At 34.8% G+C, this 14595-nt stretch overlaps 1 protein-coding gene across 3 annotated transcripts in view; it reads left to right on the top strand.

Annotated features, from left to right (window-relative positions):
* Positions 1-14595, top strand: part of VEGFC (vascular endothelial growth factor C) — an 80505-nt gene that overhangs the window by 59214 nt on the left and 6696 nt on the right. For all 3 annotated transcript variants that reach the window (XM_026067241.1, XM_026067243.1, XM_026067242.1), the window contains exon 4: positions 11421-11572. In XM_026067241.1, the coding sequence (XP_025923026.1) occupies positions 11421-11572 (152 nt within the window). The remainder of the gene's footprint in view (positions 1-11420; positions 11573-14595) is intronic.

The raw sequence follows: 14595 nt of genomic DNA, 5'->3' as shown, positions 1-14595 counted from the left end.
TGGACGTGATCCTGTGCAATGTGCTCTAGGTGACCCTGTTTGAGCAGGGGGGTTGGACTAGATGATCTCCAGAGGTCCCTTCCAACCTCAGCGATTCTGTGATTCTGTGATCTTACCTCTGCCCTCATTTCTCACCAAACCCATCCATCCATATCTTTTACCAAGAATTTTCAGTCCTAAATGTGAGCTAGTACTGGACAACCATAGAGCACAGGGATAATGCAACTTAAACAGCTTGAACAAGGAAAACTACAACACTGATTTTTTTTTTTTCCAAAATCGTAGCTACCAACAGCTGGGGACCTTTTTTTTTCAATGTATTTATAAAGTTTAGCTTACCTGAATAAAGGATGATCTAGTTGCAGAGACAGTGGTCGCATGTAGCACAGATTTCCTGTTCTGTGAGCACGGTGTCAGTTAGGAATAAATAATCCCTATGTACTCCTGTCTGTAGAGCAAAGTCATTTTAGGCCTATTAGAAAACTTTTATACTAGTACTGATGGTTTTTTGCTTGTTTACTTTCCCAATGTCATTGATGAAGATAATCATGTCTTCACCAAAGTACTAGGAGTAATTAAAGATTGAGAAGCTCTGAAGAGGAAAATACTAAAGGGCTCATCAGAAAGAAAGAAGAGGCAACAGCATTGTTTTGTTTCCTTACCTGTTCAGCAAAAGCAAGCACTTTGTCTCTGAGTTTTCTGTCTTGGTTCTGCTCTCCAGGTTTGTTTATTTGTTGGCAGAATGCAATTTAAAAAATACCTTTATAAAGGAAAAGAGTTTAGTCTAGCTATATTTCTTCATCTGTCATCTCAAATCTTCTGCAAGTTATGTGAACACAGCTTACTTTATATCAAATCAGCATCAGGAAGAAAAAAATATTGGGTTCAAGACCCTTCTGTGGAATTTATAAACCCTACTCATTAACTACTATTATCCTTTTATTTCCTGAATGAAATGAGAACAAATGTCTAGTAACCAGGCATCTTTTGTTTTTCCATAAGTCACCATAGTTTAGCTTTATTTTTGTTGCATAAACTCCATAAGATAACTTGCATAAACTTCATTCTGTTCGCCCCACAGAAATGTGCCTCATGGGAAATGAATTTCAGAGCTGGGTCTTACTGTGAGGGCAAACCCTGGCATTGTTTCCAGACATTAAAATCTAGAGAAAGTTTTTCTCAACTTTCATCACAATTAATTAAAATCTCATTGGAAAAGAGCTAAGCATAGAAATTATTTTTATGAGGAACAAATCTTTTGATTGGCAGGAGAATGGACTAGATTAGATGTTCCCAGATTGGTTTGTGGAACACTCTGGTGGTCCAGAAAAAGGTCAACAGTTCTCCAGTGCTGGCTGTTCTCCTCCTTTCTAGCTACTTATTTTTATTAAAAGAAAAATAGAAAAGTATTCCACCTTTTGATTTTAATACTATTTTTCCACAAGGACTGTTTCTGTAGTTGCTAAGGGGTGTTTATACAATCATGGTTGGGAAATGAGACAGTTTCTTCACTAAGATATTGCACAAGGTATAAGAAAATGAGAACCCCATGCTAATTCATAAAACATGGTACGCCTTTTCCTTCTTCTTTATCCATGATGCTGTAATGGTCCAGGTTTGTAAGTGATGGCTTATCTAATAAAAGCCTGTGGGGAAGCTGACTGTGATTTTTTTTTTTTAATTGTTATTAATCAAATATCAATTCTCTGTTTCCATGGCATATGAATGGTGTAGCAACAGTTACACAGACTGGAACTACCTGGTGCAACAACTGCCTGACCTACTTTGTGCACACCCCACCTATAAGTACTTGCTTATAGGGTGAAGGGAAGCAGGGAGATGTCAAAGAGTCATCTCTTTCTATTCTTTCTCTTGGCTGGCAGGATGGACAGTTTTTTGGCTCCTTTCAGATCATTTGATGTAAAGGTCCTAAATCATCTTGCTTCATGATTAGAGTAATAGTCTCTCAAGGGAAAACATCCTTCCAAACAGTTCGAAATTAGATTTAGAGGAGTTTTTCTCACAGGAAACAAGCTAATAGCTTGAAATTGTTTGCCATATTTGAGATATACATGATGTTCCTTTATACAATTTTGAGATACACGTATCACAAGAATTTTCAGTCATTTTGAACTTTACCGTTTATGTCTTTTCCCATGCATTTTTCTGTGTTAGACTGATGAATGTAATGATATAGTAAGTGCTATTATTAGTGGGAGATAAATCAATATAAATTCCAACAGTTTTCTGTTAAAATTTTTGAAAAAAAATAAAGTGGTTCAAATATAAAGTAGAATAAGGACCCCTCTAGCATGTTATACAGATATGAAGTGTATTATCTCAGATGAGTTATCTGTTGTCATTTCATACATAAGCCATGAAATCCTTATGTTTTTTCAAAAAAGTTTGATGTGATCTGCAGTTAATCTAAATAATGATAATATACCATTTTTCAAATAACTTATTTTCATTCTTTCCAGTAGAGAGATGTTTAGAGTTTTGAAGTCAAACAGCCTTATATCCTTAGCTTGAAAATCTCTCTAGACACATTCTGCTCTGTTTTGCTGGTTATATTTGGCCTGCCTTACTGACACTTTAGGAAGTGCAAAGATCACAAGTCATGGAAACTGAGAGTCAATCAATTTAAGGGAAAGCTGCCAAAATAAACCTCAGTCCATCAGAAAAACATAAGTGTAGTTAATACAAATCTGGGGAAAAAAATCATACATAAATCTTATGTTATGAAAATATCTCAAATGGTAAGCTTCCCTCATCCTAAAAGGAAAATTAGAGTGTTGATTCATTTGTGTTTCCGAATTCACCGRTCAGAATGGTAATTTCATATGTACCAGTATCCAGTGTATCAGCAAACATAATGATAGTGCTGACTAAATTAATTTAGCCACTGAAGCTAAGAAATACTTTGTATGTTAATCAGCAGTTTGTCTGAGATACTATACTGTAGAAATACAACTAAAGTAGTATGGCATTAACTCCTGTAAATCTAAAGAAAATTATCAGTACCATGAATCAAAAATACACACCTTAAAAAGATCAGTGAGGGGGAATATACTGGAATTTTTATTGGATAGGCATTCTGACGGCTTTTTTGGCCAGGCTTTGGGAGATTCCTATCTACTGTTAGATTTTACTGGGTTAAAATCATGTTAAGCTCTAGGTCGTGGACCAGACTCGGGTCCCACCCTTGTTTGTGTTCTCCACTCCAGCTCTGTAAATGGCTAAAGGAAGAATTCTGCCAGTGTGGGAACTGAAAAGAGCCTGCTACATGGCGATCTGCAGTGCCACGCAGCTCTGCCCTGGAAGCTCTTTCAAGGATTACTGAAGAAAGAACAAGGTTAGGAAGCAGAGGAGTTGTTGCACTTGGCATCAGGTTTTGCAGGTTGCAGACTGTCAAAGGCCAAGTCTGCCCGGATAGGACAACTCAGAGCCCCTTTGCCCTGCCTCCTCTTGCTGTGCCTCTCACCCAAGTACAGCACAGAGCCTCTGCTGATTTTCAAGGATTTAAAAAATGTTACATCTAATGAATGAACAAGCAGGAAAAAAATCTGCTTGTAATTACGTACATGATTTTACAAGCAATCTAGACAGACTCTTACCTTTTGTATTAATCCAAAAAGTTCTTGAATTACATACCTATGACCCCTGATAATAAGGGGTTATTGGTTGTATATAGTCAATTCTAGAATCATTCTGGGGGTAATTAAAACAACAATGTTTAGCTATTATATAGAATGTTTTCACTAGCAAATCTCAACTACCAATGTTATCTCCACATTACAGATGAGGTAAGGAGGAAATGCATGGGTTGCCCTAGATTACAGTGAACACTATCAGAGTCTGGAATTCTGTCTGTGAGGCACTACTGCTGTGATAGCTTTAAAAGATACAGTGATTAAAAAAAAATTTATTAGATTCATGATTTATTGTGGGCAGAACTTTGTAACTATGGAGGGTAAAAATTCTCAAATATATAATGAAACTTTTGTTTTCTTGTGTTAATCACTTGATAAATTGCTGGAGTTTTTGGTGTAGGACCATTTGGCAGCATTTTAAATCTATATTTTAATCATAATCTTCAGAAAAGTGAAGCAGTATTTTTATTTTTGTGCCCTTTAAATTTTAAGAAAATTATGACTTTACCTGTATGTATTTGGAGGCAGAAAATACATACAAAAGAAACTGATGTTCAGGTCTGTAAGCCTTTTAATTTTGCCTGGTGCAATGGAACTAAGGTATTTTATAATGGAACTAAGTATTAAGCACAAAATACACGATTACTGGACTGTGTCTGAGGTTTGCCTTTGAAATTACAGGCCTTCTCAACTCCTCTGAAACAAATTTTGAATCATAATGTTCAAAACTAAAAGTGGGTGTGTGTATTTTGCTGTTAGGCTTTGTCATATAAATGCAGTTTAATATTATGCATACTCCGTAAGTAAGAAATCTTGAATCAAAGATGATTGAATATCTCCTGTTAAGAATGTATGAAATATATTAGATATTGAACTATGTACCTACTTGAAACTGCTTAAAATCAGCTCCCTGGAGAATAAAGGGTAGGTGATTACCTGCTCAGACCTTTATAAAAATATATATCTTAAAACAATAAAGTATAAAATGTCTGTAGTCCAAGTGTATAAAGAAAAAGGACCTTCCTTCATTTTTGAAGATCAGTGTTTCATGGTTGGCTATGTTGAAAGACAGATTTAAGATGGGGAAAATATTATATATAAAATATTATCTGTAAATAGATTATCATATTAATTTATGGCAGAAATCTAAGTTCAGAAAACCATGTTGTTAATAGTGTACAACCTGTTTATTTGCTTCCATCTAGAAAAAAATCAAAGTAGTCTGAAGTACAAAAACGGATATATATGGTTACTAAGGAAAGACTATTGTATAGAAATCTGCCTAGAAATATTTAGACAATAAAGTTCAACAAAGTATGCACTATCATAACGTGTCAGGAAGCAAAGCTGCCTTTTCAAAATAAAATGTCAGGTTCTTAGCTGACATTCCTGGTATGCTCTCTGATAAAGAATACTTCAAAGTWCTGCATTTTGCTGCTATTATTGAACATTATCTGAATACTTTGAAAAGTAAATATAAAAATAGCTGTTAGTGTCTGAAGAGCCTATGATAAAAAAAAGGGGGGGGGGGACCTGAAGAATAAATCTATTTTAAGATGTAAAGTGCATAAATAGTGCATATATTAGATCTGTTTTATAAAGTAACAAGTCACACTGATAACTAAAGAATGCTTGTTTATACTCTGGATGTGGAAAAAGTTGTTCTGGAAAGGGAATATTAGTCATTCTTAACTGTATAAAGGCAAAAGGTATAAAGTTGTAACTTTTTTCCATATAGTACCAAAGTGTGATGATTTTAGCACAAAAATCTTGCTTTAAGCAGACTTCAGTTTTTATTTGAAAGTCTTGATGCCATTTACTGTACAGGGCCCTTGTATTTCTTTGTGACACAGGAAATGGGAAACAACTTTGTTTATAATAACCCACACTCTTGTTCAGTGGTAAGCAACTCTAGCTTACACAGCCTAATATTCAGATTACCTGCCATATTCCATTTTAAACCCTGTTTTCTTCTCAGCCTAACTATGTTATTTTTAATCAATAGGGGTTTAAATTTTCTGTGCCAGAAGTCTGCCTCAGCGTGATATGTTGTTATTTTCTTGCTTTAAAACTTCAGCCAAAGTGGTGATRCTTCTTTTTTTAGACCAGGGTGAGAGAGAAGTGTATGGCTTTATCTGTAAAAACAAAAACAAAACTGGGATTTTTTTTCTCTGAAAAAGTTCTCATTCCTTCATTTTAGGTGAAGCATATGCAACTTGTTTGTTTGCATTAGGTATGTGTGTTTTGTTGTGTTCAAGATAATCTGCCATACCTTTTAAGCCTTAGAAATGTCCAAAAGCCTTAGAAGACAAACATTTAGAATTACTTGCAACTAGAGCACTTTGTAACATGAAGTTGAACAAAAATGTTGATGCAGTTTCAGATCTAGGCATCTAAATCCCATCTTGTAGGGAGAATTTGTCTAACACTGATATGTCCCCTTTATCCCCCATGCTGAGAAGGAAGGAGCCTGGTTGACTCAAAAGGAGCTCAGACTAAAAGCGCGCCTGCCATAATGCCGAAAAGAGTAGATTATCTGACAGGTCCCAAGAAGAGAGAAGGGAATCAAGCTTTGCATGCTTACTGCCTGATAAAAAAAACCCCATGACTGGGCTGGAATGAGGCTGGTGTGGAGAATCATTGCATTGGGTAAAGACCTAGGGAGGCAAGGCCTGAACACCTTGCCTTGAAGAGAAATATTAGAAAGGATGAGAAAGACTGGAGGACCTGCCAACTAGATATCAGTGACAAAACCATCTCAGACTGACAGGATGGGAGATGTTAAATTCTTGTGAAATGCATTAACAACAGGTATTTTTCAACTGTTCTTCAGATACAAAGAACTTCCATTAGTATGTGTTAGATACTTGGATTAACAGAATGTTCCTGATTTCTGCTACCATATTCATGTGGAAGAGGCTGGAACAGAGGCTTAGCTGTAATTTTGYGTGGTTTTAATTTTTCCTTAGTATATAATACTCTCTAGTTTTGCTATCAGTTACTGCTTTGGTGGTTGTTTTTCCATTGAGTTTCTAACCTCACACAGTGTTCAGAATAGATGTTGGTAGCACATATGCACAGGATACCATGAGCAAATTGTCTGKTTTTTTTGTTTGTTTGTTTGCTTTAATTTTTGAGCATTTTCATCAAACTTTAGCAATGCTTATTTAATGCACTTTAATTTACTCTTTAATATATTTAATTTAATATTTAACAGTTTTCTCAAAACAGTGAACAATAAAAACTCCCCACTCTGAAGAAATTGCCCAAATCCTTACTGCTGTCTGATCTTCTATTCTTCTGGGAATTGAAGCTCATTCTTTAGGGTCTTTAGTCCTGAATGTTTGTCCTTTAGGCATCAGCCCCTGAAGAACAGGCCTGAAGGAAATGTCTTTTCTCTACTGCCTGTAGCATGTATTAGTTCAATCCTTACTATGATTTGAAGCAGAGAAGTGAGGGAAAATTTGGCCCTTTAAGAAGTAATTCCTTTATTGCATGAAGGATCAGCCAGTCTATCCTCTCCCATCTCCAAGCAGCCCCAGAGGTACCCACATGGGCGCTAGGCAGCCACCAACAGTGCCAGAAGAGAAGCCAGCCAGGAGCTAGCCTCACACACAGATGCTATGCTGCATTTCTCTTGCAAAAATCCTTTCTAGATATTATTTGGCTGTTACGTGCTGCCAGGCATGCCCCATAGTGACCACAGATGTTGGGTTCATGGCTCTATTGGACAGTGGAGATGAACAAAAGATAAACTAAAGATGCTTAAGAAAAAAAAAAAGAGGAAGCATTACTGAAGGTCAGATCTTATCTAAATGAAATGTCTTTTAAGATGTGATGATTCAAAATCAAATTACAAATATACAGTTTATTCACTTTCACTTCAACAGCTTCAGTGGATTTTGAGATGGTGCTATCGCAGCCAAGAGCAGAATGTAGACTTGTTTAGAATGTATTTTGTTTCAGAATATCAGACATTATATAAGCAGAATTATGCAGAGTATTAAACACACGTTTTCAGTAACGAATACTTTTCAGAAATTTATTTCTTGTGAATTCCCTGCTTGATATATTTTTGTTCTCAGAAAAGAAACATAAATATCTGCTTTTTGCATATGCATCAGAATACAGTATACTAATAGCATGTGCAAACAAAAATTGCAAGAAGAATATTTCCAGTATTCAAACCCCAGTATCTTACTTCTACCATTTCCAGTAAAGAAAATAGATCTTGCTTATATTCTTTTTCAAAATACTAATTCATGTGTAATCTCCACCACTTACCAAAAGTAAGGGCTAGAAATGTAATATCAAATTTGATATAATCTAATTTCTGACATAAACAGTTGGTTTTGTTCTGTTGACTTTATGTATGAACAGTAACTATTTGCGGGTGACATAAAATACGTTGCTGTTAACATAATTCAGTTGAACGAATTGAAAGTAATTCTCTGAAGTCAAAGAAGTTAGTCTAGCTTTACACTGTTTAACTAGGGGGTTTTTTTGAGTTGTAATACTGACACTTTGAGGAGAATAGTTGTTAGCAACATTTGCCTCTAAACTGACACCTTTCACAGTTTCAACGGAAGGATAAATGGAGATGGAGATGAATGATGTTTCAGCTCAAAACTGGTAAGTCCTGCTCAAAGACTTTTACTGAAATTTCTCATAGTGTATTCGTGCAACTCATCGAGAGACTTAGTGGACTGACAGGGACCTCTTTGGTCCTGGTGGTTTGAAATTGTAGCAGTAATCCTATACTGCCCTCTCCGGCAGTCCGGCGTCTGTTAAAATTTGCAGCATGGCAAGCTGATCCTAGTCCAGGAATAGAGGAGGTACAAAATAGCCCCCTTTTGCTAGGTCAGCTACAGTTTGGTTGATGCAAAGAATCGTGCTTATCTTCAGTTACTGAGTTTTATCAGTTCTCCCTATAGTGGGTTTTTGTTTCAGCTTCAGAGAAGGAAGTTCACRCTGTCCTATGAGAACACAGAAAACACAAGATTCTCTTTGGACATGAAATATTATAATTAAATCCATACCCTTTGTTCTGCCCCTCATATTCATATACGTGTATTAAGAATCAGTGTTCTTGCAAGATATTTAACATATTAAAGTCTTTCACATCTATAGATTATTATATGGACAAATTTTTCAAAGAGGCCTCAACTGCTATGCTGTCCTTCTGAAAGCCCAACTTTTTAAAAGAGGTGGAATTCATGCATATGTAGGTGCATTATGGCACCTGTATGGAGATCAGTATGTAAAAAACAGAAGCCCAAAGAACTTCACATGTATCTTTTGAAATGTGTACTGTATGCACAAATTAAAGCTATTTTACAAAAACACGGTCCTTTCTGCCTCTTAAAATACAACAACCCTCCCCCCATCCCCAGCAATTTGCTGGCTAGCTTGTGCATTTAGTGCATTGTAACAAAAACTATGAAGGCCTCCAATAGGTAAACATTTTAGTGAAATGCATAGGTACATAAAGCAATGCCCATATAAAATATTAGTAGAAAAAAATGATAGCTCTGTGTAATGATCATTGCTTTTTTGGATGAGACATATTGGTAAGAACGGCTTTAGTGATTAATTTGAAAGAACTGGTATAATAGATAAGGACAGAGGAGCCAACACTGGTTGGCAAGCCAAAGAGGATTGTAAGTATAATAAAAAGTTGATAGACTCTTTCCAGAGGTTTGTTTTGAGCTTAGTGAAAACCCTGGAGGTTTGTCTGGTGATAATTATGTTTGAGAAAAGCAGACATTTGCTTAGAAATCATTTTATTAGTACAAATCTTTCAACTTCAAATCTTTAATCTTTAAATCTTGTCCTATTATCTTATTAATGCCTCTGAGGACCAAAATTTTAAGAAGGGTTATTTATTTTGCAACTGGAGCAGGAATCCAAATGTTAATGTGCTTTGGCTAGAAGTCTCTCTAACTAGCAAGAAAAACTCTTTCCATGGTAGCTCCCTGGATAGACAGTTTTTTCATCTGTACTTGGAAGATACAGGAATTTTTTTTCAGTTTGGTTCTCCTTCTGCAGATGTAAATGTGTATCAGTTTGCATTTTCAGAAATTCTATTGAAAAACCAACATTTAAAACTGATATAAGAGAGGTTGTATTTTCTAAAGGTGCTATATGGGCAGAACCGGAGTAAAAATCCTGTTTATTAACAAAAAAGGTACAGCAAAAATAATTGCATTGCAGTGCTCTGTAACAGAGTAAGATGACAATTTAATATCTTTGCCAATTCAGTTCTCATACGATGACACTCCCCATGTTAAATATTTTTAAAGGTCCAGTCACTAAATACTGCCAAAATTTGTGTGGTAAAATATGGAATATTTATCAGAATTGATTGCACTTTATGAAGCCCAAGTTTAAGCTCCATAGTTTGGGCATGACAATAGTACAAGCTTCATCATGGGCTGCACAAGTGTCCTTTCACCTTGTGTGTACTTGATGAATACATATGTTCACTTGCATATATCAGTGCAAGATACTGTTTTCAAGACATGCTAGTAAATATGCTTTGTATTTTGAATTATTTAAAATTATCAGGGTTTTCATTATGTTTGCATGCTGCCTGTATTCCATACCATGAAATTATTGATTACAAAGAAGTATAAGATTGCAAATAAATTTCAGCAAAAAGTTAATGTGTCATGATACGCAATCCCATCAACTGAAACTGGAATAAAAAACATAGACAATATTTTTAAAAGTACTTAAATCCCCAGAAGATGCAGAAAGGTTCTTAAATATATTTGGAAAAGTGAGTAAACACCTAAATGGCAGCTGGGCACTATTATGTTACTTAAAATACAACAAAAAATGAAGTGTTTTTTTAGAATTTGACATAAAGTATTTGTCTTAACTTTTCAGGAAACTATCAAGATTTGAAACTTAGAAGGAAATATTCTTGATTTGATAAAGTAAATGTCCTGAGTTACATACTGAAATGAGTCTTGCTGTTTGTCAGTTAGTTGTCCCATGTTCGCTTTTTTTCCCCACAAAGTATTGCTGAAGTTGTGCTCTTCCATCAGAAGAACATTATTTCCCATTAAAAGCAGAAATTTATTGATTCACATAAATACTACTATTATTAAAATAATCATGTTTTATTATCCTGAAAAGAAGATACTATCAATTCAAGATGCATTGTGCTAGGGTAATCATATAATTTGCATTGATAAAAATATTGGAAAGTGAAAAATACAGTATGCTGTAGTTATAAACATGTTCATCAACAAAAATGTTATGACCTAAATCCAATATATTGCTGTTTTACACAAGCTCTGTAACTGTAGCAGACTGACATATTATGTTCTAACTTACTCCCTTTTTAAATTATTCTTGTTTTCTGACTTTTTGGATGACTGTAGCACCTTCCAAATACTAAGTTTTGTTTTTAAAAAAGACTGCCAATTTGAAAGTCATTTTTCTCCTGAAGAAAGAGCTCTTTGTAYGTTTTCCTTTTTTAACAGCTTTAATTTAAATGCATCGTAAGCAAACAGGCACGTAACAGGGCAGCATGTCAATTGGCATAACATAGGTACTGTGTTCATTTTGTACATAGTGATTACTTAGTAGCATAACTGTATATGCCACTGAACAATGGTAAGGAACAAAAACCCAAATTAACTTCCTTATAGCTTTTTTTTGTTTGTCATTATATTGTTTTTAGTTGTACTGTTACTGATCTATAAACAGGTCTTTTTCTTTCTTTCTTTCTTTCTTTCTTTCTTTCTTTTTTTGTAGTTGTTTGAGATTACAGTGCCCCTCTCTCATGGCCCTAAACCTATAACTGTCAGTTTTGCCAATCACACGTCCTGCCGATGCATGTCAAAGTTGGATGTCTACAGACAAGTTCATTCTATCATAAGACGTTCCTTGCCAGCAACACAAACTCAGTAAGTACAGACCCTGTCTTTCCTCTCATGTTGTGAGCAAGCTTATGAAATTAGATTTAAAATAATGTTAAAAGCTTTTGCAATTAAGATAGGTCAGCTTATATACACTAATAAAAGCAGAATGCAAAGTTTTATAAATCAACTAATATTGTTTTACATGGAAAGAATGTTACTAAAATAATTAGTACAGTACCTTTTATGCAGTGGTGTAAACTGGAGCTAGGTCATTTAAAAATCAAAAGGAATGTTATGAGATTTTTTCATGGAAAGAGCTACAATGCAAATTGAGGCTTAGAGAAAACATGTAAAATAATTTTATATAACAATATATAATTATTCGAAGATGTGAGTAAGTAGTGAAACACCATGTAACCGGAGGTATGAATGCTTTCAGACAGCCAAATTCTGAAGGTCTTTATTCATCTTACTCATTCCTGTCTACAGAAAATTGCCACTGACTTTAATAAGAATTTACCATTGGTATATGGATCTTCAAATTTAGCAACCTAGGTATTCTACCTGCAAAATGTGACACTATGATGATCAAGTCAATAAATGATTCAGACCTTCAAAAAGGATAAAATCAACTTCTTCAAAAAAATAACAAAAGCTATCCAAAAATACTTACTGTTGGAAGTATGGAGTACTCAACATTTCTCTCTCAAACTGTATTTTCCTGTGAGCAGCTGTTAAGAGGGGGAAAAAAAACATTCTTAGGAAATCTTTGACTAAAAATCTTTTTGGACATTTCCACATTCCAGAAGTGAAAACCAAAACAGAGTGGGAAGGGGAAACAAAGAGTTAGTGGGCAAACCAGAGAATTAGCATATAGATTTGGAACGGGAACATAACATCCAATTCTTTTTTCTTTCAAAACCTTAAAAATTAAACACAAAAGAAATCTAGCACTGAAGCAGTTGCTATTAAAAGGCTTAAAGAACTCATGCCCTTCATTTTAAAAGATTGAGTGGTGATTTCATGATGTATAAATATTTAGTAGAACAAAAATACATAGCAGGCAGTTACAAACAGTTGTTCTGTAGAAGAACCAAGGACTAGAAACTGAACTGGAGTTAATTATGTACATTTTTAATAAGGCAAGTGAATAGGGAAGTGTCCACAGAAGTTAGTTTTTCCTCTGTTTTCATTCAGTTCAAGTCTGGATGTTTTCAGACATGTGCTCTAGCTAAATACAGATTATATTATATTTCAACTGACATTATTGAATTGCTTTATCAAAATGTGGGTCATAAACAGTGGATTGGAAATAAATCTATTAAAAATTAATTGCCTAATTAACAGATTATAAAAAGTGAAAACTCTCGAGTAAATAATGAAGTCAAATTACACTGACTGTTGGCAGCTTCTCTGTTCTTCCACAGTGAGAGCAGTTGTAATTACTACTGCAGGTGTATACTTCAGCCAGAAAACTGTTAACTATCTTTAAATTGCAAATAACAGCTCAGTTACCTTTCGACAGGGAAGTAAGCATATAGATACAGGGGGGCTTTGACCAGTAAATACAGTAAGTAGTTGTTTTGTGAGTAAGGACTCATGCTTCAAAAGGCTGAGAAATATTAGACCAGAACATATAAAGGCTTTTTCTAGTACTAGCACCATCTTTAATATTTAGAATTTAGAAGCACTCGGGAGGGTTTTTTTCTTTTTTCTTTTTTTTTAAAGCCTTCTTTTAAAAGGATATTAAGCTTAAAGGTATTCAGCTGCCTAAAAACGCTGCTGGGTGCCTTTACAGAATCCACTCAGGATTCCTAATTTCCATAGAAAGTTCTCAGTTCAATTCAGCTTTTTAAGTATCAAAAGCGTAATCACAAAAGATTCTGCATAGTTCTAGTCCAAAGTATTTACTGTCCTTACTCTCATCCTTTGGAGTGCATTTTTATGTGTGGGATTGTACGCTAGTGAAACTGTCATAAAGCCAAAACCTTGGAAATCTGCTTTTTTTGTCACAGAGGCAGATCTGTACGTGTACATGTATTTATCTACATGCTCACTTTAACAGACATATAATAATGTCTGTCTTGCATGTTATTGGAAAGAAAAGGCTAAGAGTATAGCTTTTGTTTTTTAAGATAGTAAAGATAGGAATTCAAGGCTGGATTATGCCTTGGCACAGGCATACCGACATACATAATAAAGAAGAGAAAAATGATGTGCCAGATAGTATAGAAATAGTAGATCATTTTTTATAAGCCAATAAGCTTTAAAAAAAAAAAATTATGCACAGCTTCATCATGAGAATTAAGGTCTAGCTCTTTGTCCTCCCCTTCTCCCAATTTGTTCTGCTTTTTCCTTCTAAAAAGTAGTAGCTACCTTCACATATTTTTGGAGCTGAGGCATGTTAGTTCATGTTAACTAGTGTTTCAGAATACCTCCTGGATTAATCTTGAGTTGTACTCTTCTCTGTTTATATAGCATTTCGTCAAGAGATGCAATTGAATTAAAAAATTGTCAATTTTTACTTTAGAAGCTTGGCAATTTTTTTGTTTGGGCCTTCATTATACATCACATAGATCAAAGTCTCCATGATGATTTTTTCCCCACGTTGTTGTAGGTAGGTGCTTACAGAGCAGATAGGCATATTTTAGATGTGGTTTGGATGTATGTTGTACACAGTAAATATTTCCCTCTCTTGTATATTATCTGTTTGGATACTGCCACATAACAAGTTAGCATAATTTTTTTTCCAAGTTGACAATGACTTGGAAAAAGGTAGTGAAATTTTTTGCAAAGTGTTATGCCTGTGATCTTTTTGGCCTTCTTGAACTTTCCTAAAATGTTGTGATAAATCACTTAAAAATTTGAGCCATGTGAATCTTCCCTTCTATAATTTTCAGTACTAGCCACCAGGGTAGAATGTGCAAGCAAGCAGTTYCTTTTGCCTGTTGTCTAAATACCTTACATTGAAATACATACAGTTCTCTTTGAGTTTTTTGGTAACTTGATTTTGTTATGAACATCGTCTTATTATGGTTCATATGTGTTTGATATTTTCTTCACGCTGT

Source organism: Apteryx rowi, unplaced genomic scaffold, assembly GCF_003343035.1.
Source record: "Apteryx rowi isolate R43461 unplaced genomic scaffold, aptRow1 scaffold_255, whole genome shotgun sequence".
Lineage (NCBI taxonomy): Eukaryota > Metazoa > Chordata > Aves > Apterygiformes > Apterygidae > Apteryx > Apteryx rowi.
This window is presented reverse-complemented; position numbering and strand designations above follow the sequence as displayed.